The 23,690-nt window shown below is 44.2% G+C and overlaps 1 protein-coding gene across 3 annotated transcripts; it reads right to left on the bottom strand.

Annotated features, from left to right (window-relative positions):
• Nucleotides 1-1,588: 1,588 nt before the first annotated feature.
• On the bottom strand, nt 1,589-19,312 carry PEDS1 (plasmanylethanolamine desaturase 1). Of its 3 annotated transcripts, XR_011729132.1 has the most exons (7): nt 18,995-19,312; nt 15,407-15,526; nt 8,275-8,366; nt 6,628-6,772; nt 5,802-6,014; nt 4,522-4,639; nt 2,630-2,777 (listed from the first exon to the last, which is right to left on the bottom strand). XR_011729132.1 is itself a non-coding variant. In XM_071760092.1 (6 exons), the coding sequence occupies exons 1-6, from the start codon at nt 19,260-19,262 to the stop codon at nt 2,656-2,658; spliced, it is 960 nt and encodes a 319-aa protein (XP_071616193.1). In that variant the 5' UTR covers nt 19,263-19,310; the 3' UTR covers nt 1,589-2,655. The 3 variants fall into 3 exon arrangements, 2 of the variants coding, with proteins under 2 accessions (XP_071616193.1, XP_071616195.1); XM_071760092.1 differs by lacking the exon at nt 4,522-4,639 and having other exon boundaries at nt 1,589-2,777; nt 18,995-19,310; XM_071760094.1 differs by lacking the exons at nt 4,522-4,639; nt 15,407-15,526 and having other exon boundaries at nt 1,589-2,777; nt 18,995-19,311.
• Between the last annotated feature and the right edge of the window lie 4,378 nt (nt 19,313-23,690).

Raw genomic sequence — 23,690 nt, 5'->3', positions numbered from 1 at the left:
ATTTAAATTTGCAGTGAGATGAGCTCTCACAGAACTTACTGGTCAGAGCTATTTTACACAGGGGCCCTGTACTGTCCTCTGACCCTGGCTGACTTCAACCCAAACTGAAGTTGAGGGAAAGGGATGGGGACAGAAGGGACAGAGAACCCAGGACTACAAATCTGATACACAATGGGTTATGGGGGTCTCCAGGTATGAACTGAAATACCTACTGCAGTTCTTGGTACTCACAGCAATAGGTGTTGTCCTGAAGCATTCCTGCACCTCTGGAAGTGCACGAGACTCACACTGGAAGGGGAGATGATGAAGGGGAAACATTCTTTGCTCTGGATGCAGGGTAGTTTGCTCCCCATCCCACCAGCATTCAGCACACATTCAGTTCTGCACCAGCCACATCTGTTGTGCTGAATAAATTTAAAATAAGTTTCACCCACAAACAGCAAAAATTTAAGGAACTAACTTCACTAATTTAGAGTAATGATCACCACACTGACTTTCACAATAGCAGAGGTTACCTTTTATCCCACCCAAATTTATATTTAAATCTTTTTTAGTATAAAGCTAATGAGTCAGTGCCTGGAAATTAAAAGTAGCAGACATAAAACCACTTCTAGGAACAGCTTTGTGCTAGCAGGTTTGGCACAGAATCAAACCTTTTAAACACCCAGATCTGGGAGCCGTCTGCAATAATTAACAAAGAATCTGTGAGCTTACTGCAATCTTCCCTAAGCAAGCCTGCAACCTCCTGCCTGTTCCTCCCTGCTCTGTGTTCTTATCCATTGCCTTCTTTGCCAACACTTCTGATGGGCTGGGTGAGAAAAAAACATGGGACAACTTGCTCTTTTGACCGAAGATAGTATGTAACCACACATCCCCATTCCATGGTAATGGCATTACAGGAGTGTTCCTGCCTCTTCCTCCCATTTCACCCAGGTTATTTTGAGGCTCCTACTGAAGTAGAAATATTCTTTAGTGCCACAGTAACAGAGACCTAAAATTGATTGCAACAACTGGAGTAGACAACAGTTTAATTTAATGATATAAAGGTCTCCCCAAAAGTCTGAATTGTTTAAAACATGTTAAATATTTTGCAACCAAAGTTCCAATTCCAATTTTAATCTGTAGAACCCAGCTCAAACACATCTGCACTCAGCTCTTTCCTTTGAAGGAGAACTGCCAAGTCCCAGCTCTAAGAAGTTGTGGTCCATAAAATCTGAAGAGATGGAGGAGCAAGGTTAGTCTAAAACCATTACTCAAAACACTTCCCTTACACTTGAGGAAAAGACAGTTTGAATTCAACACAACTTACTGCTAGGGAGAGGAGAACAGTCTTAGATTTGACAAAAAGTGCCTGCTGGATGTTCTTAGAACTCCCTCCCCAAGTCTTAGCCTTGAAAGCAGAACTAGCTGCACTTCCTGAAAGGTGTTGATGTCTGATGTGGAAGTGTGAAGCTCCTACAACAATGAAAAACAATTGATGACAGCAATCTTAACAATCTTAACAAGGCTTAAGAGGCTGCAAGGTGTTTCAGGTGGCTGGAATGGCATCAAGTGCTGACAATGCATGAATGAAGAACAGCAACAAGACTTAACAAACAGGATTAGTATTATCCGACTGCTTTGTTATAAATATATTATATACATTCAAACATCACATTAAAATATTATTCATTACACCAGAAGAGATTAAGGCTTTATATTATTTACAGAAACAAGCAAGCACCTTAAAAAAAAAAAAAAAAAAAAAAAAAAGAACAAAACACCAGTCATTCACATTTCCCTTCTAACATTACAAGTTTGATACCTTGAGCTCTTGAATAAAGCTATTTGCAATGTGCCCAATGCTAGAACTATTTTAAACATTTATCATCAGGGTAGGAAACACTTAATCAAAGACTCATCAGTGAGCACTCCACATTACCAAATGTGAGCATGTGTTGTAGTGGGTGCCCTCCCTCTCCTCAGAGGCTTATTAAGTTGAAGGCTTATGCAGAAAGGTTGCTCAATTCCATGTAGAGCATAGGGCAATTTTATTTTAAGGGAAACTGAAGACACTTGAGGATTCGTGGCCCACTGGAGGAGTGGGATTCTTGAAGTCTGTTCCACATTTAACATGATAGCAAAGACAGAGCTGCGAGTTTATCAATCACTAAGTGCATTGAACAGTGATGACTTTATAGGCTTCCATCACTCTGATACACTGTTTTCATGCTGTGTATTTGGACTCAAACATGACGTGACAAACTTGTCACCATTTCCCCCTGTAGGTCTTAGGCAACAAGCTATTTTTGAAGTGTTAAATAATGTTGATACAACACATGTTTACTCGCCAGCACGTATCAATGGAGTGACTGTCCTGCCTTCTGGCTTGCCTGGTAGCCTTATGAGATACAGTGATGAATTTTCTAAGACGTAAGCAGACATGGCTAAACAAAAAGGTGCTCAGTAAGAATAATCATCTTCATTTCAAGTATTGTTTTAAGAATTAGTTCTTTTCATTACAGTCTGTGTTAGCACTTTTTAGTTTGTGCTTTAGAGTCTGTTATTTCTTTGCAGGTCTTGAATTTGGCTGATGGCTTTTTCTTTTTTTTTTAAAAAAAACAAAAACAAAACAACATTGGCAACAAGGTAAGGATTGCAGAAGGCTGGCAAAAGTTATTTAATTTTCTGAGCCCATTTCATGTCGTCTGCTCTTGGCTTCTCTCCAGTAACTGCTTGGATAATGTTCTCCAAACACCTCCAGAATCTTATCTTCTCTAATGGATAGTTCAGCCAACCTAAGTGATTACAAAGGAAAAAGAGGATTAGTTTGTCACAGCATCCAAAGTTCAATGTCTTGCAATATTTATTAAATAACATTCTTTAATTTAAACACAAGGTGAATGTAAGGTGAGTTCAGATGTGGACTACTCTAGGGCCATTGCAAAACTGTCAGAAAAGGGACCAAGTTGAATGACATGTGTTAGAACCAAGGTATTTGTATTAGCAGCACACTGGAGTTAGTATTGGAATTCAAGCACCCAAACAAAAACCCTAACCCAATAATTTCAGGGAAACTGGTGGGAGAAAAATAGCTATCACCAAATCCAGCTCATCTTTCCTCCCATTTCTCATTAGGTAAGTACAGCAACAAAGCAAATACACAGAACATTGCTCCAAAATCTCAAATACATTGTCAATGTCAGTGTCTGGAAAAAATAATTAAAAAAAAAAGTAAGATTTCTGTCTGGGACTTTACCACCACTAACTACAGCTCAGGAAAGCAAAAGTTTTTTCTTACATAAAACCTGAAGTTTTGATAGTTCCAACAAATTTTCACTTGTATGATATTTCAATGTATTTTGCTCTCCCTGGGTGAAATTAAAGTTTGTGACACTGATTGCTAATGAAGCCTGTAATGGGGAACTCTTGCTGCAGCACCAGGCTGCACGTGGCAGTACCAGGATTAAAATGGATTAAGGCAGCATCACTAACAGCACACCCAGAGGTGTGCAGCTCACCTAACAGAGCACTCCTGCCTCCCAGGGACCAGAAAGGCTGCAGCAGGTTGTTAGAGGACAGGCTTGTACCATTCCATGTGAAAATGGCAGCAAGTGTCATCCTGTTCTGCATGCAGCCAGAGTGCATTTCCTACCTACAGATTTAGGGTGTTGTGAATGCTTTGTTACAGTGCTGCACTGTAGAGGCTGAGGGGCTGGAATTCACATAGAATTAACAGGCCTAACCCTGAATTCAGAAGGCATTTATGATTCTCTTTTAGAATATTAATTAGTACATTAACTTGATTTTCTGATACTGTATTTTGACACCAACTTAACTACCTATAACTGACAGGGGAGTGCACAGAGGCAATTTGACAGGGATTTATTACACTGTATTATATAGTAACTCCAGTCCTGTTTTACCCAATACTGTAGCATCAGGAAAACCAAAAGAGATCAGCACTGGAAAATGTTATTTCCCTGTAGAAGTTTTTCTATAACCAAGAAGAGATGGATGTACACAGTTATTTTAGTTATCCTAGACTTGCAGAACTATTCTGTAAGCACTTGTTATATTTGGCCCCACATACACTTTTGGAAAAGGAAAAAAGTTTAAGAAAACAAAATGAAAGTAGAAGCAGGAGTGAAGAAGTTGTTACTACAATGGAAACAGTGAGCCAGCAGCAGTTCATGTTAGAGCAAAGAGCTGAAACACAGGACAGCATGAGCAAAACTGAAACACAGGAAAGCTGCTGCAGAGCCAGCTCTGCCAGGCTTGGGCACCATCCCTGCAGCAGTGACACAGCCAACACAAGGAAAATGACTGTTCTTGCTGGTGATGTCCTTGACTATTTGGATAGCTATTATGGGAAAGAAATACTGAAGGGAGAGAATATTCAGAATATTCACTGCTAAAAAGTACTATATTGCTATAGAGCTACCTCATTCTCTAATCAGACACCACAGCTTTAACTGGCTATGCAAACAGGCCCTGTTTTCAGCCACCTTCTGTAGTTGACCATGATCTTTCCTAGCTCACCTGCAATCCTGCAGCTCCACTCAACTCACTGTACTGATGTCCTTTAGGAAGTCAGCCCATGCAATTGTCATTAACACAGCCATCGGCCCTCAAGGAATGGACGACTCCTTCCTGGTGTCTAAAAATGGCAATTAGTCCAAAAGCTTTAACACTGGGAATGCTAGAAAGCTCCATTATCTGACACTTTCCCTGGCAATGATGCAGGGGCAGACCTTTACATACACAGGTCAGCTCTGAAGCAGAGTATAAATATTTCTTCTAATTAGCTGTCTACTCATAAGTCACTCACAAGTACATTACAGTACTATTACAGTAGTTCTATTTCACTCTTTAAAAAAACATTTTTACATAGCACAGTGATTGCATGTTTCTGTTCTCCTCCTTGCTTCTACCCCAGAAGAAAAAGAATTAGGGCTGCAGAAACACTTCGCTCCACTGGAAAATCCAAGTACACCAAGTATCATGCTGTGTTATGTCAGACTAGTATGGTAGGAACAATTAGAGAAAGCACAGAGTGAACAGAAGTACATGCTTATTTTCAATTAAAGAAAAAAAAGTAATTGGTCCAAGACTGCTTAAACTTTGAGAACATTGAAGGACTTGAAAAAATACTCTTAGGGTGGCAAGATTTTTGTCATCATCTGTCAAGCCACACCTCTTAATTATACTGTGTTCTTACATGATGGGCTGGTCATGAGAACTAGATTTGTTTCTTGGCAGAGATTTCAAAACTGATATAAACTGTCAAAGCCTATGAAAGAATGAAGAACCAGAGTTATTTATTTCCAGCTGATTAACTTTGTAACTCAGTAGTGTGCAACAGTGCTGACTCTGTATACCCTCCTCTACAGTGGGCATAAAATTTGATATAGGTAAGAAGGTAAAGCCAGTTTTCTGCAGGTCTGTCCACTCCTCTGCCCCACACGAGAACGAATGCTGGAAATGCAGAAGCTTTGCTTTTAGAAGTGAGCATGCAAGGCAGCACTTGCAGTCAGCATTCTCCTTTGAAGCAACAGCAGCTTTAAGACTTTAGTGACAGAAAGCCATTAGCAGCCTGAGATTACCATGCAAGCATCTCAGCACCACTGACTGCCCCATCAGCCTGAAGCTACCTTTTGTTCAACCACAAATCTTCCCCCCCAACATTTTTTATGCTGCAAGAGCTCTTAGCAAACTCGGAGCAGAGTTAACTTTACCATATAATTTTCCAGGTTTTTAATTGTCACTAAACTACATCAAACTACTAAAACAAGCTTGTAGTATGAACCAGATGGCAGTACCAGTTGTGATGCAGAAGTATGTCTCGTGTGGAGACACATGATGGATCCTGTGATGCTTCCGTGGCAGGATAACATGCCAGTCCTGTAGAAATATGACCCAACGTGGAAGACCAAAGTATGTGTGAGACCACTTGTGAATCTGGTTCGTCATGGTTATGAAGATGATAAGGGCAAAGACATAACACTCCCAAGGACAGGCTTCACATAACGCCTCTGGAAAACAAGATGTGCATCTTAAAACACCATTTATGAAACAGAAAATTTCTACCAGGAAAATGGTATCTTGCCCAGACACAGCTGCCTGGTGCAACAAAGGCCTCAATGAAGCCTCTTTGGCAGAAGTGCCACAAGAGCCAGTGAGCAACTCCAGAATGTCACAAGACAGGCTGGTGAGTGCCTACGCCTGTCAACTCACCATAAACAGAAAGGTAAACTCTGAGTTTACCATCTATATAATTAAACCCATCTTTCAATTCCTGCAATTCTAATTAGCAAATACAGATGAAGCATTTTTATGTACTTTAGACCAATGAATTTCTCTCTATGCACAGAATTTGATCCCTCTTATAAAAAGAAAATTTATGTAACTTCTAATGGTTCCTCACAGGACTCTCCCAGCCACCAGAGTTCTTGGTTGGGTTGAATCAAAATTTTGCCTCCTCTTCAAGAAAACCAATTTCCCTCCACAATCATCATGCTTCCAACAGCTATTACTTCTCATCTCGAAGTCATCAACTTCTCCTAGCTTCACACGGGCAAATCTTAAGTACCAAAAAAAAAAAAAAAAAAAAAGCTAAATGCACATAAGTAAGAAGCAACAGCTTACCTGGGGAAAAAGAGACAAATTTGTATGCCATGTTTGCCAAGGGCACTAGTGTCATAAAGCAGTTGTCTCCATTGGTCTCTATAAAATCATGCCTGGTAATTGCTGTGGGGTCAATATGATGTTCTCTAAAAGGTCTGATGAAAGCCTGAAAAAAACAAATGGATAAACATGACACCATGGCTCAATAATGACTGTGGAATGAAAAATACTAAAAACCCCAAAAGCCTCAGATGCCTTCAAACCAGGTAAGTGAGTTTAAGAGAGTTCTGTGGTACAAAGCATGTAAGCAGGATTCAAGCTTTGGTCATGACAACACTTCAGATAATCTGATTTACATTTGCAAAGCAATTCAGTTCCCAGACCCAAATCCAGTTTTTGATTGCTTTTCAGTTTTATTCTTAACTTTCACTTAGGACCCAGCCTCTAGATCTCAAAAACAAGGCACCAGCATGGTAGCTGCACAGATAAAATAAGCCTGAAAAATTCACAAGCAAATAGTAGTCACTTGCTAACCAGCACAAACCAAGAAAACACTAAAAACCATAAAAATGCAGCCTAACATCTTGTATGGGCTACAGATGATAGTGTTACAGACCACAGGCAAGTTAAATTACACAGACAAGACAATATAACACACAATACAAATGTCTCCTCTGGAAGAAATCACATCTGAATACACAATTTCACAGGAGAGAGCAAATATTACAGATAAGACTGGGAGAATAAACGAAGCATCCTTATTTGCCTGTAACATGTACATCATGTACAGCCCATGTAAAGGTGTTCTGATCAGTCTGAACTCTTGTTTATTTAGTGCAGAGTCTCCTGCAGTACCTTTTCTCCCTTTCTTAACTTTGGTCCACAGATAAAGGGATTCAAGGACCACTAAGTCGATTGAAGGAGAAGAAAAATAAGTCTAAAACCAAGTCTTAATCCTGCTGTTTTAGTTCACGTACTTCTGAATAATAAGGATTTTTCCATATACTTTTTTTAAATAGACACTCTTCCAATACCATGAGAACTAATGGTAGCCATGAAATTTATGTTAAAAAACAGATTATTGCTTATTATAGAAGTGAGTGCCCCTTCCAATAAGCACCTGACAGTTGTAGCTGCAGACATTTAGTACAACTCAAATATAAATCTTCAGTCATCACCATTCTAGTTCTAGCACTTTGCTGGGCAAGCAGCAAAGCAGACTGGAAAGATGTCTTACTTGAGTGTCTTCATGTTTTACAAGACTGCTTTCAGAGCTACAGAACAATTCTCCACATCTGTGTTTACTGGCCTCTCAGAAAATCAACACAAGTCCAGCCAGATTTTAACACTTGTGGTGTCACAGGCCATTCCTGCAGCACCTTGGGAAGGTGAACACAGGTATTGCAGAACTGTGTGCAAACCTTAAACAAGGTGATAAAGTGGCACAGTGTCACCTTGCTTGTGTCACCCAGGCAGAGTATAAAAACACAGCACTTGACCAATCTACCATGCCACTTAGTGGAGGAGGGTTCTGGGGGTGGAGGAGCTGGCAAGACTGCAAGAAATGCACAGCTTATATAAGATGTGCACTGTACAGGTGACAATACTGGAAGTGTTTCAGAAAAGTATTTTATAACTTTTTCAAGCTTAAGAATAAGAATCTCAAACCTTTCCAACTATAGGTAGCTCCACAGATCCCCAGGTATCAGCTCCCCAGTGAAATAATCCTGATAGAAAGTCAGCTGTAACAACTCCTGCAACTTGAATGAGAAGAGAGACAGATATATGAATGCATTATTACTCATTTATTTACATTTTATACTCATTTTACAAGTTTGTTTATACACCTCTAACTTAGATATTTACAACTACAGGAGATCTAACCACCCTGAATAAATCAAGCAACCGGGACTAAGAGTTTAACAAGACTCCATTTTGATGGTTACAATCTTCATCAAATCTATTGATTTTGTGTTTAACCCACCTTCTACAAAAGAGCCAAATCTTTGCAACTGCTTGTATGGAAAACACTAAGTTAGAGCTGAGTCACTTAGATCTGCCTACTCCCTTCTTCAGTAGTGCTTAAAAGATCACTTGGGTATGAAATAGGGGCATTTAAGACAGTCAGACCCTGTCCTCAATGAAAAGAAACACCAAAAGGTACCAGCTCAAGTTTCCACATCTTGCTCTGAACAGATTTCAAGAGAGATTAACCAGGCCTGGACAGAATCCAGATTTGCTGAAGAATGAACCAGACTAAGAACTGGGATTTTTCTTCACCACACATGCTGTTCCTCCAGGTTAATAAAAATTAAATACCAGAAAGAACTTTCCAATTGTTTTTTTTTCTCCCCCCCAAGACTGAGCACCCAGTGACTCCTACACCAGCATACTTGGTGGTTCTCTGTGGAGGCAGTGTTCAGGCTCAGGAAGAAGGCAGCACACCCTTCTTACCACGCATGTCAGCTGCAGTGGTAAGGGCTGAGCACAACAGCAATTGGATCTGCACATAGCAGCTGAAAGAGCAAACAGCCTTGATCCAGGGGGAAGATATCCAAACACTTCACTTTACAACAACTAAAATACCATTCTTGCTGAGGTAATCACCCTATTAACCCATATTGCCTCCAGCACACTGCATTATCAGAGCTTGAAAGAACAGCAGGAGTAACAACAAAAGTAGAGACAAAACACTGACAGTTCAATAGATATTTCGCATGTTACTTTGATGGCAGCTGGTAGAAAGCTAAGAGGAAAGAATGAAGGGTGCCTGGAGCAGTGCATTATACTAAGGCAATCTGAAAAAACCCTAACCACCAGAAATGACATTTCAGCTGTGTTACAGAAGGGCTTACTCACTGTTCAGCAATTGTGTATGACGAGTTGTAATAAAAGAGCAAAAACTGTACCAAAGGTTATAATGACTGCTGCTGAAACACTGTGTTGGCACTTTGCCTTCAGATTCAGAGGGCACATCAGCTGGCAATGAACTGAACTCTGTGTTCTCATATACCTAAGCACTGCCTTGAGATGAAACCGGAAAAAAACAAGGCACTGGTGTTCAGTTACTTCTCGAAGCTTGTGTAAGATCAAGGCTGGAAGGGTGAGGTAAGACTGACAGCCCTGAACATGAATTAAGTTACTCAAAGTCAGAAAAAACAAGATACCCAAGGTGTAGATATGAGGAGCAAATAGTGGATTCAAACACATTGGAAGCAAGGTCAGTAAAGCATTAGAAAAAAACTGCTCTGTAGACATTAGTTTTACTCCAACCAGCTGAGGGGTGGTATGGAGGATCAGCTCATGTCTGGCTTATATCTGAACAGGAGGTGAGTACTCAGAAAACACTGGAAGAGGAGGGGAAGAAGGCACTGCAGTTAAGAGGTGAGCTGCAGAACTCAACCTCCAGGATTTCTTTGTTTTGAAAGCAGACTGCTGAATCAGAAAGAAATTAACGACAAACTGCTGACAACTTTACCCAGGCCTCAAGTTCTTGAGCAAAAAGTACCACTGTGTGGATTTTTCCATAAAAATCCATCACTAGAAAAAGACATTAAGCCATCCCAGAAGAAAGTGATTAAAAGAGTTGAGAATAATGAATACTAAATGAAAACCACGATCCAATTTTCCCTCACTAAAAAAAAAAAAAACAAACCAATAAAAATCCAATACTTCCATTAGTCCAACTCATTGAACTGCCCCCTGCTTTCATCCATTTAAAACACACCCAGGGCTCAGTGGGTCCCAATCTGCTCTTGGGAGGACTGGGCTGTTCTGTCCATACAGGCTGGCACTCTGAGCAGCCCCCGTACCTGAACATTTTCCAGGCACAGGACGTACCAGCCACGGTGCTGGCTTTGCTCAAGGCCTGCACTCCTGCTGGAGCAGCTCCCTGCCAACACTCCCTGCCACCCCCTCCCTCATCAGGGCAACACTCCAGCCCATGTCAGTGTTCTGACATGCCAGAGGCACTGTTTGAGGGAATCAGGGTGACTGAGACCTACACTTCTGAAATCCTCGAGCCAAAGTCCCCTGCAACTTTAAGAGAGCCCCTGCAACTCGGCAAACAGACAGAGCTGCCTTTGTCCTGCTGGCTGCTGCCACACAGCACAAGAACACACACACCCTGCACACACCACTGGGATGCACAGGCACTGCCAGGGGAAACAGGGTGGGCAGGGAGGGTCCCCTCTCCCCTGTCACAGCACAGCTTTCATCCACCCTGCCTGAGAACAGCAGCCAGCCTGCTCAAGGAGTTCATTCCCTACATGAGGGAACAGATAACTGGTGTTCCCATCACCTGCCCGGGTGCAAACCAGCATTATTTGTACTCTTTAATTCCACTTCCAGGACCAACAGGCTCCAGGATCCTTCAGCATCAGAAAGGTCTGGAAGTCCCGAATTAACACACACAACTACTACAAAATGGATTGACACAAGGAGATTGCACCAACACAGCTTGTATCCTAACACAATGGTATAACAAAAGTTTGTAGAATCAAAGTTTTGCCTGTTTAATCAGAACAGTCTCCATCTTTAAGAAATGATACAGTGTTAGACAGAAAAGACAAAGTTACCCACAGCTATGAAATAACAGTTATTTCAGATGGGGTGAAACAGCAGATGAGGCTTATTTGGATCAACACTGAAGTAAAGTACAATTTTCCTTTGTTAACTGAGGTTTCCCTGATGTAATTTCAAGGATCAAAATTTCAAGTGTAAACTCATTTTAATATACAAAGTAAATCCAAAGTGTCATGACATGGCTACAGTTCTATCTCTTGCTCTAAGGCAGCAGGACTTTGAAGCAGCTGATCCTCATGCATTTCATAAAGCTGCCAGGATCTTTAGAGTGCTTTTCTCCAATCTGTGCCAGAGCTTTCAGATGTATTACACACACATCTTTTGCCTCTGCACTGCAGGTAACCAAGTGCAGCTCTGCAGAGCTACTCAAGCTTGAAACAAAAAGGGTTTGGGCCTTGATCAGAACAAGTTTCTATTTTGAAAGTGAACTACACAATTTCTTTTTGCTTACTATGTCTAGTTAATCTGCAACATCAGCAATAAGGAAACATGTATCTCAAACAGGTTTTAAAAAAAAAAAAACAAAAAACCAAAACACAAAAAAAATCAGTTCCCCACCTCTCCAGTCTGCAAGGTTTACTTGTATCTTGTGTCATGTTACAAGATGTTTAAGGTATCTGCTCTATGTGGGACAGTTCTTACAAATATAAACAGATTTTTTTTAAAAAAGTTACATTTGTCTGGTAGGACTGCAATACACAGTATCTAAGCACAAATGTGGCAGATAAAAGTCAAATGTCTGAAACAAGGCAACCAGTCTGGAAAAGGATTTTACACAAAAGCACAAGGAGGGAGAGAAAACCCAAAATCTATGGTGTAACTTGATGAATTTTTAATCTAGATGCTCTTAATATACCATCTATATGGGGACACAACTCATATATAGTACATAATATGCTGGACACCACAAATTCACCTGAATGTGTAAGAGCTTTCAAACCTAATCTTACACACATTTCAGTGAGGCTTTTCTGCTTATCAGACAAGCAATATCTGTGCCAGCCTTGACACGAGTACTACTGAGCTTCTATTACAGTGACAGAGGCTGCTCTGATTTTGCCTCTCCCCTAGGATGCTGCCCTGCTGCAGCTGGAAAACTGGGGTATTAAACCCCCATCAGATCCAGCCCTCCTAACCAAGCCCAGCCTGGAGTTAGCTGTGTGCAAGTGTACAAGTTACTTAACTCAAATGTACACAGTTGTCACTTGCATAAAAAGGAAAATCCTCCTATCTTGAGCAGCTGAAGCCATTCAGAAGAGGGCATGACTGGATTTAACACTGAAACAACAATAAAAAAAAAAAACAAAACCATCCCCTGACTGCTTTTGTGTGGGGTTTTTTTTGACAGTGCGGAGAAGAAAGGAGCAGTTTCACATCTCTGTTAAACCAGCCTGTAAGACAAAGAGACTCACAGGGGCTTCTCTTCCTTCCTGGCAGGATCATCTTTAGTCAGCAGAAAACAAGGCAGCTGCAAAGCTGTTCTGAAACTGCCTCATAAAGTTCTGGGCTGCCCCACTCACTCCCCAGCCCAGCACCCACAGGTGATTCAGCACAGGACAGCAGGGCCACATCAGCTCCTCTCTTCCCAGACTGCTCACACCACACAAGGAAGTGAGGGAGTGCTCTCAGACTGCCATTAGCAGGAGGAGCAGAGATTTTTTGACCCAGTAACTTCCCGATTAAGGTATTTACAGCATTACTCACATAATAGCTGTGTCTTTAAAGGCATGGAAAAAAGTATCACATGGACTTTATACAGGGCTTAGGCTACGTGAAATGATGTGGAAGGTTCAAACCACTATTTCTTAGAAGAAAAATAATATATTTACATAAGAAAATACTGGAGGTTCCAACGATGCATCTTAAAGAACAGGTCTGTGCAGATCAGCTCCAGACCATTGGATTGCTTTCAGATTTCCAAAAACCTGATGTGAACTTGATCCAGAGCTGGTTTTATTAGTAGAATATTTATCATCTCAACTCAAAGGTCAATATTTTAATCTAATCTTCAGGAAAGCTTTCAATAGAAACACATCTGATTATGTCTGTGACTCAATATTCCCCATCTCGGCCATTGTGTTACACGTAGGATTTAGGAGTTGTCACATTTATGGAGATCTGGACTTTCACAAAATTAATAAAAACTAATCATAACTGGTAATGATAGATTACATTCTCACTTTAGCTGGAGAAATTGATGTACTGACATTAGAGAGCAGAACAAGACAGTGTGCAGTGCTTATTATTTTATTGCACTCATTTCTGTACACACTATCAGTCATTTCTACACTACTTTATTTACACAGAATTCAGATTCTGCTACTTTAATCATTCACTACTGCTTAAATAATATTATCAGTGAACTGGCTGCTTTATCAGTCACACTGGTAACCAGGATATCAGACAACTCAAGCTTTTATCAACATTATCTCTGAGATGAAAGCCTGTTGCAAACCAATTGCACTACAGGTTACCAATTCTCTTGTCTACATCTGTCCTCATCATTATGGAGCAATTTTCACACTGTGTTCTCCATTCCTCCCAACACCTCCACCTCATCAACTGAGAGCAGACAAAACTAAGTTAGGCAAGAGAGGTGGGATGATTCCCAGTGGAATGACACCGCTCCCTTTTACCACAACACAAAGCCAACAGCCTTTAAACAGACACAGGGAATAACCCCTTCTCAGGTTTGACAGAAATTCACAGCACCTGTCATGTGTCACTGTCTGAATCTGCTGGTTGGTTGGTTTAGGTTTTTTTTTTTATCATTACCAATATGCAACAGTGATTACAAACAAGTACAATTCTCTTCTAAAACATACACCACCTCACACAATTTAAAAAGCAAGGTTACTTGTATTATAAAGCACAGAAACTGAACACCTGTAGCCAGCTTATATGGTGTCCTAATAAGTGACACCAGACATTCTTTCAGTTAACAAGGCAATTTATTGAAAATACATAAACATTTATATGCACCCAAGCTAACACTGCATTCAGTATGGATTCAATATAGTGAGATGCTTAGCTGCTATCCTCTTCCCTCTCTCATCCCATATTAGAAGTTTACCAGAAAATTATGAAATGCATGCACTGCAGAGCTGACTGATTTCCAAATTCAATCCTCTTTCCTTCTGCCATTATGTACATGACCATAGAGCTACCACTAACATTTGCTGCCCAGAGAACACCAACAGACATGAGTGAGACAGAGATTACCAAGTGCCTCGGCTCCACCTGCTCCACTGCCCTCTCTCCTGCCTGTTCTCAATAAAGGTCTTGTGCAACAGCATTTCAAATACTACTCTATCACAAAGCTCATGTGAACACTGCCACTTTTGGCTCCAAGAGTTAAGCAACATTCAGTTTGTACACATGATGTAATGAATGTTGTTTTTACACCCAGGTTATTCTGAGACAAGTTTTTCCTTTAGCCGATTCCATGCAATTCCCAAGGAAAGCTGGACAGCATCAAACTGCAATCCTTTACTAGTTCTTCCTCTCTTTCACTGAAAAGATGAAATCACAAACATGCTGTGTCTAGCCCAGCCAGCTTTGCACTGCCAAAATCCACACAGCTTAAATATCTCTACACATCTAAGGCAAAGATCAGCTTGCTTGCCTACACTTCCGATCAAATGAAGAAGTAAGAGACCAAAAGTCACATTAACTACCACAAGAAAGCTGCAACTTTTCTTGCACTGCTGGAAAAAAGTCATCATTCAGGGGAAATGCTGAACTTCCCCATCCTGACATGAAAGCATAATACTCCCAAATACCCAGTTTTCATTATCAAGCCCCTGAAATCCAGAGTCTGATGCCTGAAACACCTTTTATAAGATTTCTCTTAGACTTCTGCTTTCTGGAATGTTCTTGCAAATATTTTGTCAATCAATGTATTTTGTTTCCAACTCTGTCATCCCTGACAGCTACTCTTTCTCTCAATGGTCCTCACCCTTAGCAATTATCATGAAAAAAAACCCAAACCTACATAGCTATGTTAGAAACTTCACCCATGAAATCCTGAGAACCCACTGAAATGAAAGACAAGCAGTAACAATTTTTGCACAGTCTGTTTCAGAGGCACTAGAACTACACACACAAACATTTCTCTTCCTTTCCAACATGTCAAGCCTAAAAGGTCACACATTTCTTCCCAGCACTACAACAGACAGTCTTGCCTTGGTCACAGCAGAGAACAGTTCCTACTTACATATCCCAACAATAACAGAGGGTGTGTGTTCCAGTCGCAAGTAGAAGAGAAGATTGTAAAAATTGAAACAGATCAGAGAGAAGCATAAGATGACAGAGATCCATTCTTGTAGTCTCTTTCCTGTTGGAAAAAAAAAAAGCATGGTTTATTTTTATCCGAGAGGAAACTTTGAAGTCTGAAATAATACAGACTATTCTATGCCAGGATGACTGACATAGACTGACATGCATTTGTCTGACAGGGAACTGAAACAAACTTATTTTTCCATGAGAGATGAATATATTTTGTTAAATGACATTGCTCTTCCTCAAGCCATTACTAACCCTTCACCCTTGCACAAATAACAGGGACAAATCAGACATCATCTCACATTGTCCTAGTTTCCTTTTCCCTGAGGTTGCTGGCATAATGTTGCTCCACATCACATCTTTTTTTCCAATTTGCATTTCATTCAATATTCACTGTTGCTGGTATGGTTGAATTTGGGAACCAATTTCTGGCCTCAGAAACCTTGTAGTTATAGCACCTTATGATCTACATCATTTAAAATCTCAGAAGTTATATATAAAGCTGCTGTACTAAGAGGAAAAAGCATCATCCTGCATTTTGGTGGCCCTAGAAAGAATCACCTTCCTAACATTGCAAGTATACTTCTGGAGCTTGCTTCCTTAATTCCTGCCTTCCTGCTCCCTCTCTGCCATTCTGAGGTGACAGACAAGAGACAGAATAAACAAATTCTCTCTTACATCTTGCTGTACTACTTCATACCTGATTTATTGTCTATTGAAAGAGAATAGACAGACTATGGCAACACTTTGAACAACCAGATTAACAGCTGAAGGCTGTTGCCTGTCAAACACAGCTAGATCCTCACAAGGCACTGATGCTGGGAGCAAGTGAACACTCAGAGTGAGACTTGTATGGATTAAGGCATCAGAAACAGACTTTTAATGCCTAAATCCAAGGAGACCTTGGCCCAGAAGGGCCCTGGATGTAATTACCTCTTAAGACACTCAGGAGCAGACAGCCTTCACTGCATGCAAGGTGCACAGCCTCTCACAGCAGCAGAAACACACTCACATGTTTGGCTTGTGTCCAGGGTAGGAGCTTTCCTACTACTCCTCTACACTGACCTACTGTCTGATCAAATGTCTCCTCTTAAATGCTCAATCAAGTCCTTCTTATCAACTACACCATGCAATGAAAAGGAAAAGAGGAACATCAAAGGAGGATCAGTGTTATCTTCCACGTGCCTAGGACGCAATATTTTAAAGAAGAATGGACAAAGTCTGCAACAGTTCAGAGTTTTGTTCTACAAAGGCCATGAGTAGATAAATTAACATCCTCTGCAGTAGGAGAGAATTGTAAAATTAAATTAAGACACAAGAACAAGCCTATTTCAAGAAAGCATCAGGTCACAAATGTGGAATATTCTATAAAGAGATCCCTGGAGTAACGAAAATAAGAGTTAATTAACACTCACTTCCTGCATAAGAAAACCACACCCTGATTAGAGGAGCTAAGTGGGTAGATCCTCACGGAACAATTAGCTGACTGCAGGGAAACACTGGGCCCCTTACCAGCAAGTCCCATGGGTTCAGCCTGAGCAAACACTACAGTATTCTGAGCACAGGGATCCTGGACTGACTGCCAGAAACACAGAGCCCCAGCTCTGGACAGACTGGGAAGTCAAATTGAAGCAGTGGAGTCAGCACCAGTAATTTGTGTATAAAGAAAACTCAAACATAAATGTTCACATCCTGTATGAGGGACTAAGATGCCAAGGGCACAAAGCATCATCCTGCATTTTGGTGGCCCTAGAAAGAATCACCTTCCTAACATTGCTTAAGGAATTGCAGAAATACTCCAGAATCATGTTCACGCTGCACAATTATATGTAAACCACTTCCTTAGTAGAATTACGTAGTTCAAATATCATGTGTCTCCACCATAACACATATTCTGCCATTGTTTATGCAAGAAAGCTCAAAAAAAATGCACATTTAATATATTGTCACAGCTCACTGCTGATAGGTATCACTATACATACACCACCTCACCAGCTTCCCAGGAACTTCAGTCTACAGTTAAAGATATGGGTAATAAGTTGTTTGAGGAGGAAAATGGTTTCCTTATGAGCAAAAGCACAGTGCACAGGTAAAATTAGATACTGCTTTTCTGTCAAGCACAGGAATCAGTTACTTGCTGGATCAGAACTGTGTATCTAGACCAGCTAAAAGATGTCATGCCTCACCTTCTCTGAAGGCAAGGAAGACGTGACCAATACAAGCTGAAATGAGCAAACGTGTCCTGAACAGTCTAGAAAACTGACAGACTAATTAATGCCTTTGTTTTCTTATCATTACTTGGCTCTGTACAAATAAGAACACCTGCTTTGCCAGTAACTGCATTCAATGTGAAAACAACTGTTCAGCTGACCTGCTGGAAAACTGCAAGATGCTGAAAATGTGTCTTCCTTTTCCCCATTCTTCACCAGCAAATTAATTCACTGAGAATAGCATTGCACACACCATGACACAAAAACGAATTACATTTTATTATAAGGAGTTTGCAGTCATTTCCAGCTGCATAATCAAAGAGTTGCTGTCACTCTACTGAGTTCTAACAAACAGTAAGCTTCAGGAACACGAGACCTATACAAAAATTCAAATATCTCTCTGCCTCTTTCTGGGGTGCCAGCACAGGGTACCACAGAGTAGTTCACTGAGTATGTATTCAGAAGCTAAAGCTTTTGTTGTTGCCTTGCTTAGCAACCAAACGTGTACATCTGCTTTTGGATGGAAAAGTTAAGTTTTTGTTTGGATTTAAAGGGAAGAGGAATTCTGTGCTGGTTCATTTGAAAACCTCCACCCCCAGCAGCAAGACCACGGGTTCAAATGTGAGATACCACTCAACACTGGGACCCTTTCATGAGCTGACCATCAAACCTCTTGGCATATCAGTGCTTCCTAAACTCTGCAGAAGTTTGCTTTAAAAGCAGTGGGCTATGTCGACTAATCTAGTTTCAGTTTATAAATGACAACTTCCAAATGCAGAGGAGCACTGGAGCCCAGCATGGCTTGATGGCCGCACAGATCAGGGTGTCCCCCCCGTGCCAGACAAGAAGGGGAAGCCATCGGCACCTCCACGACACCAAGAGCCAACGGAAGAGCCCTCGATGACACCAGAAATCCCGCCACCCGCCCAACCCACTGCTCGGTTCCTAACCCTGCTCTAAGCAGCCTCACCCACCAGCTCTGCCCAGGCCCAGACGAGGCAGGACAGCAGCCGAACGTGAAGCCGCCGACACACGGCATCCCCCCGCCGACAGACCCGGGCTCCGAGACACCTCCCCGGGCAGGGCCCAGCCCCAACCGGGCCCTGCTCGGCCCCGCCGCTCCTCCGGGGCTCCGTGGGGCCGCGCCGCCTCACAGCGGCCTTCTGGGGTGGCGAGGGGCGGAAGGCCTGAGGGGAACCCCCGCCCCCCCGGAGGAACCCGGCCCCCGAGGGGACCCAGCCCGAACCCCGAGAGGAATCACCCACCCGCACCGGGTCCCGCGGGGCGCGGTCCGCCGCCGCCGTCCTCACCTGGGGAGTAGAGCTCGGCCAGCTCCCGGGCCCCGGCGTGCTGCGCGCCCCACCGCCGGCAGCCGCCCTCCGGTTCGCCCTCGGGCTCTTCCGCGGCCTCCGCCTGCGCCTCCGCCGTCTCCCTCCGGCGCGGGACGCTCTCGGCGCCGCCGCTCGCCATGGCCCGGCCCCCCGGCTGCTGCTCCTCCTCGAAGCCGGCGGGGGGCGGCGAGCGCAGCCCAGGCCCCGGCGAAACGCCCGGCCCCAGCGCTGCGGCCCGCGGCAGCATCGGGAAATGGGGCCGCGCCGCGGAGCTGCGGCGGGAGGGGGGCGGGCGGGCGCGGCTGACCACGCCCTCGGGCACGCCTCCCGCACCGCCTCCCGCCTATCGCCGGTGCCGCCGCGCTGGTCCGGGCCATTGGGCGGCACCGCCCGGTGCGGCGGAGCCAATGGCGTCTCGGCGGGGTGGGCGGGGCCTCCTCGGCTGGCGGCGGGAGCGGGCGGGGCCGCGGGCGCGGGGCGGGACCGGCAGTGCCGTAACTCGCGCGCCCCCTGGCGGCGCTGCTGCTCCCGCCGAGCGGCCGCGGGGTCCCCGGTACCGGGAGAGCACCCGGGTTTGCCGGGATTTGCCAAGAACGTTTCCGTGCCCAGGAAATCCTTTTCGGACCCTGCCCGTGCTCCTTAACGGCCGCGGGTAAAGCCACTCACCGGTGCGCTCACTGGTCCCAAACAAATGCAGGCAGTGCGGGAAAAAATGACAGAACCCCCCCAGCAGTAGCTAAGTAGTGCACTATGGCTATAAAAATCATTTCTGTAACAGATTTGTGTCAAGATCAAATAGCACTAAAATAAAGGTTCCGCGTAATTAAATAGATTTCACTTAGATGTTAAAACCAGATCCATTTGCAGAGTGTTAAGTGCCAAATGTGATGTCTGATTAACCCAAAGGTTTCAAAGTGGGGCAGCAAATGCTTTTCTCATCACACCCACCCGAGAGGCAGATCCCGATCCTGCAGGATGTGACAGAGGAGCAGCCCTGCGTGTCCTCACTCCAAAGATCTGGAACAGAAACACCAAACCACCCAGGAATTTCCTAAAACCTGACCAAGCTGACAGCCAAGGACTGCTCTGCATTGTCACTGCCCTACTGTTTTGAAGATCTCAAATTAATTAATAATTAGCTGGAATTACATGCTCAAATTAGCAGTTCTAAATGAAAAAAAATGGCTGTTGAATTCAATGACTACTGGACTCATCAAGCCTTATATATATATATATATATATCAAAAGTTCTGGAAACAGTAAGTGATAACGATTTGCTACTGACACAGAAGATGGTGTTTATCTGATGAGATTTTTCTGTTAATTGAGTAAGAAGCTCACTAAAAGGATGAGCTCAGGGTACCACAGTCCTTTGGACTGTGCTGTGTTCAGACTGAGGGACAGGAAAGTTCTGGCATCCAGGGCTGCTGATGTATCCATTGGACTTTTGAGAGGTTTGGCTGTTCTGATGCCAAGGGTTTTGCAAAGACTTTCTTGGGGTCACAGTGACCTCAATAATGTTAGTACAGAAATGTAAATGTGAATGAATTCCTGTCAGTTCAGTAGGATATGACACCTTTAAATGTTTTGTGGTACCTGACCATATGTCCCCATTATGAATGTGTAATTAAGAGGAAAGACAGCAACGGTTTAAATTTACATACAGTTCTTGGCAGTGTTTCCCAAGACACCTTTAATATCTGTTATCCATCTTGTTTTCTCAAGGCTGCCAGTGTGAAGAAAAAGGAGTGAATTTCTAGCAAGGTTTGGCTTTGGGTGGGTTACCAAATTCTATCGGAAAATCTTTTGCCTTGGAATAGAGCTGCATCTTCCTGTAATAATCCCAATTTAGATGCCTGGAGACAAACCTTACAAAAGGGAAAAGGTGCTTTGAAGCCCTTTCTAACCTCACCTCAGTGTGAGAGAGAAGACCATCGATGAGAGCGTTTGGTCCTTTCCTGGAGACAAAGCAGCATCTGGGACCCCTCTGAAGCACGTTCCTTTTTTATCATTACCTGGAGGAGGAGAGACAAACCACAAGTTAGTCCATGGACTCTGGTGAAGCTCCAAGAGGTGGTACAGACACAGCCCCACCACAGCCCAAGGATTTAGCACCGCATGAGTCCAGTCCCCTGACTGTACCACTCTGAAGGTGACCCACTGGTGACCCGGGACAGGGCCGCTCAGACGGAGCCTGCGAACAGCTGGCGGTGCTGCCGGAACCTCTCGTACCGGGGCAGCAGGCAGGCGGGACAGCCCGATCCGACCCGCCCCTGGGTGCCGGTTCCGGCCACCGCCCGGTCCCGAACCTCCCTCCTTGTGCCGCTAGGTGGCGCTGCAGGCCCGGTGACGCGCGGGATGGCGGCTGCCCCGAGGCACGTGACGGGCGGCGCCCCGAGCCCCAGCGTCACCGATAGCCTCGCGCCGGCCCCGCCCCGCCCGGCGGGAGAAGCGGCCCGGGAGGACCGGGGACAGCACCCGAACCATCGGGCTGCGCGTCCGCCCCGGCCTTACCACCGGGTTCTTACCGCCCCGGCATCCCCCCGGTGGGGACAGGCCGGCCACCCCCGCACCTCACAGGGTGGCAAAGCGCTGTCTGCAGCTTCACACTGCCCGTTCACACCGGGCACACCGCCTCCACCTTCACACACGCGTGCCCCGTGCCCCCCGGACCCGAGAACCGCCCACCGGGCCCTCCTGCCCGGTCCCTCGCTGAGCCAGGGGCACGCAAGGAGCAGCAATGTCCGCACGGAACGTGTCGGTGGGTGGGTGAGCGGGGACAGCTCCTGCCACGGCCCCGTCCAAAGCCAGAGATCGGGAGATGGCGGTGACCAAGGAGGAGGGTGCTCTGTGGCTGTCCCCACCTGGTGCCCATGGCCAGCAGCCAGGAGGCACAGGGACTGCTCTTTGTGCCAGTACTCCGGGCCAACATGTTCCAAATGATCCCCTGGCAGCCCCGCTTTGTGCTCAACACAAGATGAGGGCAGAGGGAAAAAAAAATAAAATTGTACGGCGCACAGACCTTTAACACTTTCAATAAAGAAAAAGCTTTTAATTCTTCACTCAAGCCCATCTTCCTGCCACCCTTTCCAAGCCCTCCCCTGTGTATGTTGCTCCTGGCAGTACCACGGAGTTCCAGCTGCCTGGCTGCAGCTGCAGTTCTCCTCGTTTAGGAATTTCCTAAATGGACTACTGAGTCCTATTATTGGGAACTTCTGACAGTTGGAAGGATACGATTCTGTTCCTTTGATGGACATTTTGAAAGCTTGGATAGTCTAGATAAAAGCATTAATATGTGATCTGTACCCAATTTATCAAAGTAGGAGGCTGTGATTACCTAGGAAATGTCAGGAAACTATAGTGAACATCTGGAAAGTTAGTGGACAGCAACTTCTCTGTCCACTTCTTTGACATTTTTTCTGGAGTACAAGGAAAAAAGCTACTTATAAAATATAAAGTTGCTTCTTACTGTCCCTGCTCAGAAAAACAGCCCACAGCTTGCCATCCAAATGTCCTCAGCATGGACTTTCTCTGCAACACAGTACTGGACACTGTAGGTTCTGCATTGTCACTGTTCCCTTCCACAGGTATTTGATTGCACTCTGGCTGTCCATCCTTTTCTTTCTTTCTTTCTTTCTTTCACAGAGCTACCGAGCGGGTGCTCTGACCTCCAACTTGCTCTGGAAAATTTTCAGTCTGGTAGGGGAAGGTATTTTGCTCATGTTGTCCCACTGGCTGGAGGCAGCAGTGCCAATCTCCAGGTGTCGTCTCTGCAGCACTCGGTGGGGCAAAGAGCAACACACAGATAAAGAGGGGATTGAGCAACCCAGCACTGCAAAGGCCAAGCATGCTAGGTCAGAGGTGAGCAGAAAAATCAGCAGAAGACCAACAAATACCCGAGCATCACCATGTCACATGGGAACAAGGGGTGAGGGAGCATTTAGGGAGGGGGAGGAATCTGGTCTGTAACAAAAGAACCAAAGAAGGCCTGGAGACATGGCTTGCAACTGCCTGGGGAGCTCCCTGCCACTGGGGACTGCAAGGCAGAGTATCACAGCTGCGGTTTCAGAAGAGAGGCAAGCATGTGGCAATCAGTTTTTATGTTGAACTGAGGCAAAGTCTCAAGCCCAGTTTAAGAGCTGAGGGAGAAGGAAGGAAAGCCAACTGCTCTCTGAGTTGAGACACTGTCCTTGTCTGACATTTCACAGGTCCTGCTCTTCACAGCAGAGAATGGCAAGGGGAAGCAACAGACTGAAATCTGGCCTCTGCCAGGTACAACTTAAGAGCTCTTGTTGGCGTAAGGTGTGCAGCTGTATAAAGAAGGACCTGGGGCTAGGAAGAAGAAAAACAGAGCACACAGCATGCTCAGAAAGAAATATAAATTTTACTTCTCTATTTTGCAGCCTGGATTGCAACATTGCTCCACTTCAGGCAGTCCCCTCCTACCCCCCTGAGACCTTCCCAAACCACCTCGGTGCTCTCTCCCAGCCTACCCACACACAGGGATACTGCTCTGCCCTGGAAGCCCTCATGTTCTCCCCTTTAGCTCACCTCCAACATACTGCCTACTGGATCTTGTTCATTGATGCATCTGTCAGCTTCTTTCCTCTTTGCCCCTCTTCTGCCCTTTTGTGGTGTTTTATACTGCAAGTCTATGAGCAAGCAGCTGTGCTCC

The sequence above is a fragment of the Heliangelus exortis genome, chromosome 16, assembly GCF_036169615.1.
Source record: "Heliangelus exortis chromosome 16, bHelExo1.hap1, whole genome shotgun sequence".
Classification (NCBI taxonomy): domain Eukaryota; kingdom Metazoa; phylum Chordata; class Aves; order Apodiformes; family Trochilidae; genus Heliangelus; species Heliangelus exortis.
The sequence above is the reverse complement of the archived record's forward strand: the minus strand, read 5'-3'. Positions and strand labels throughout refer to the sequence as shown.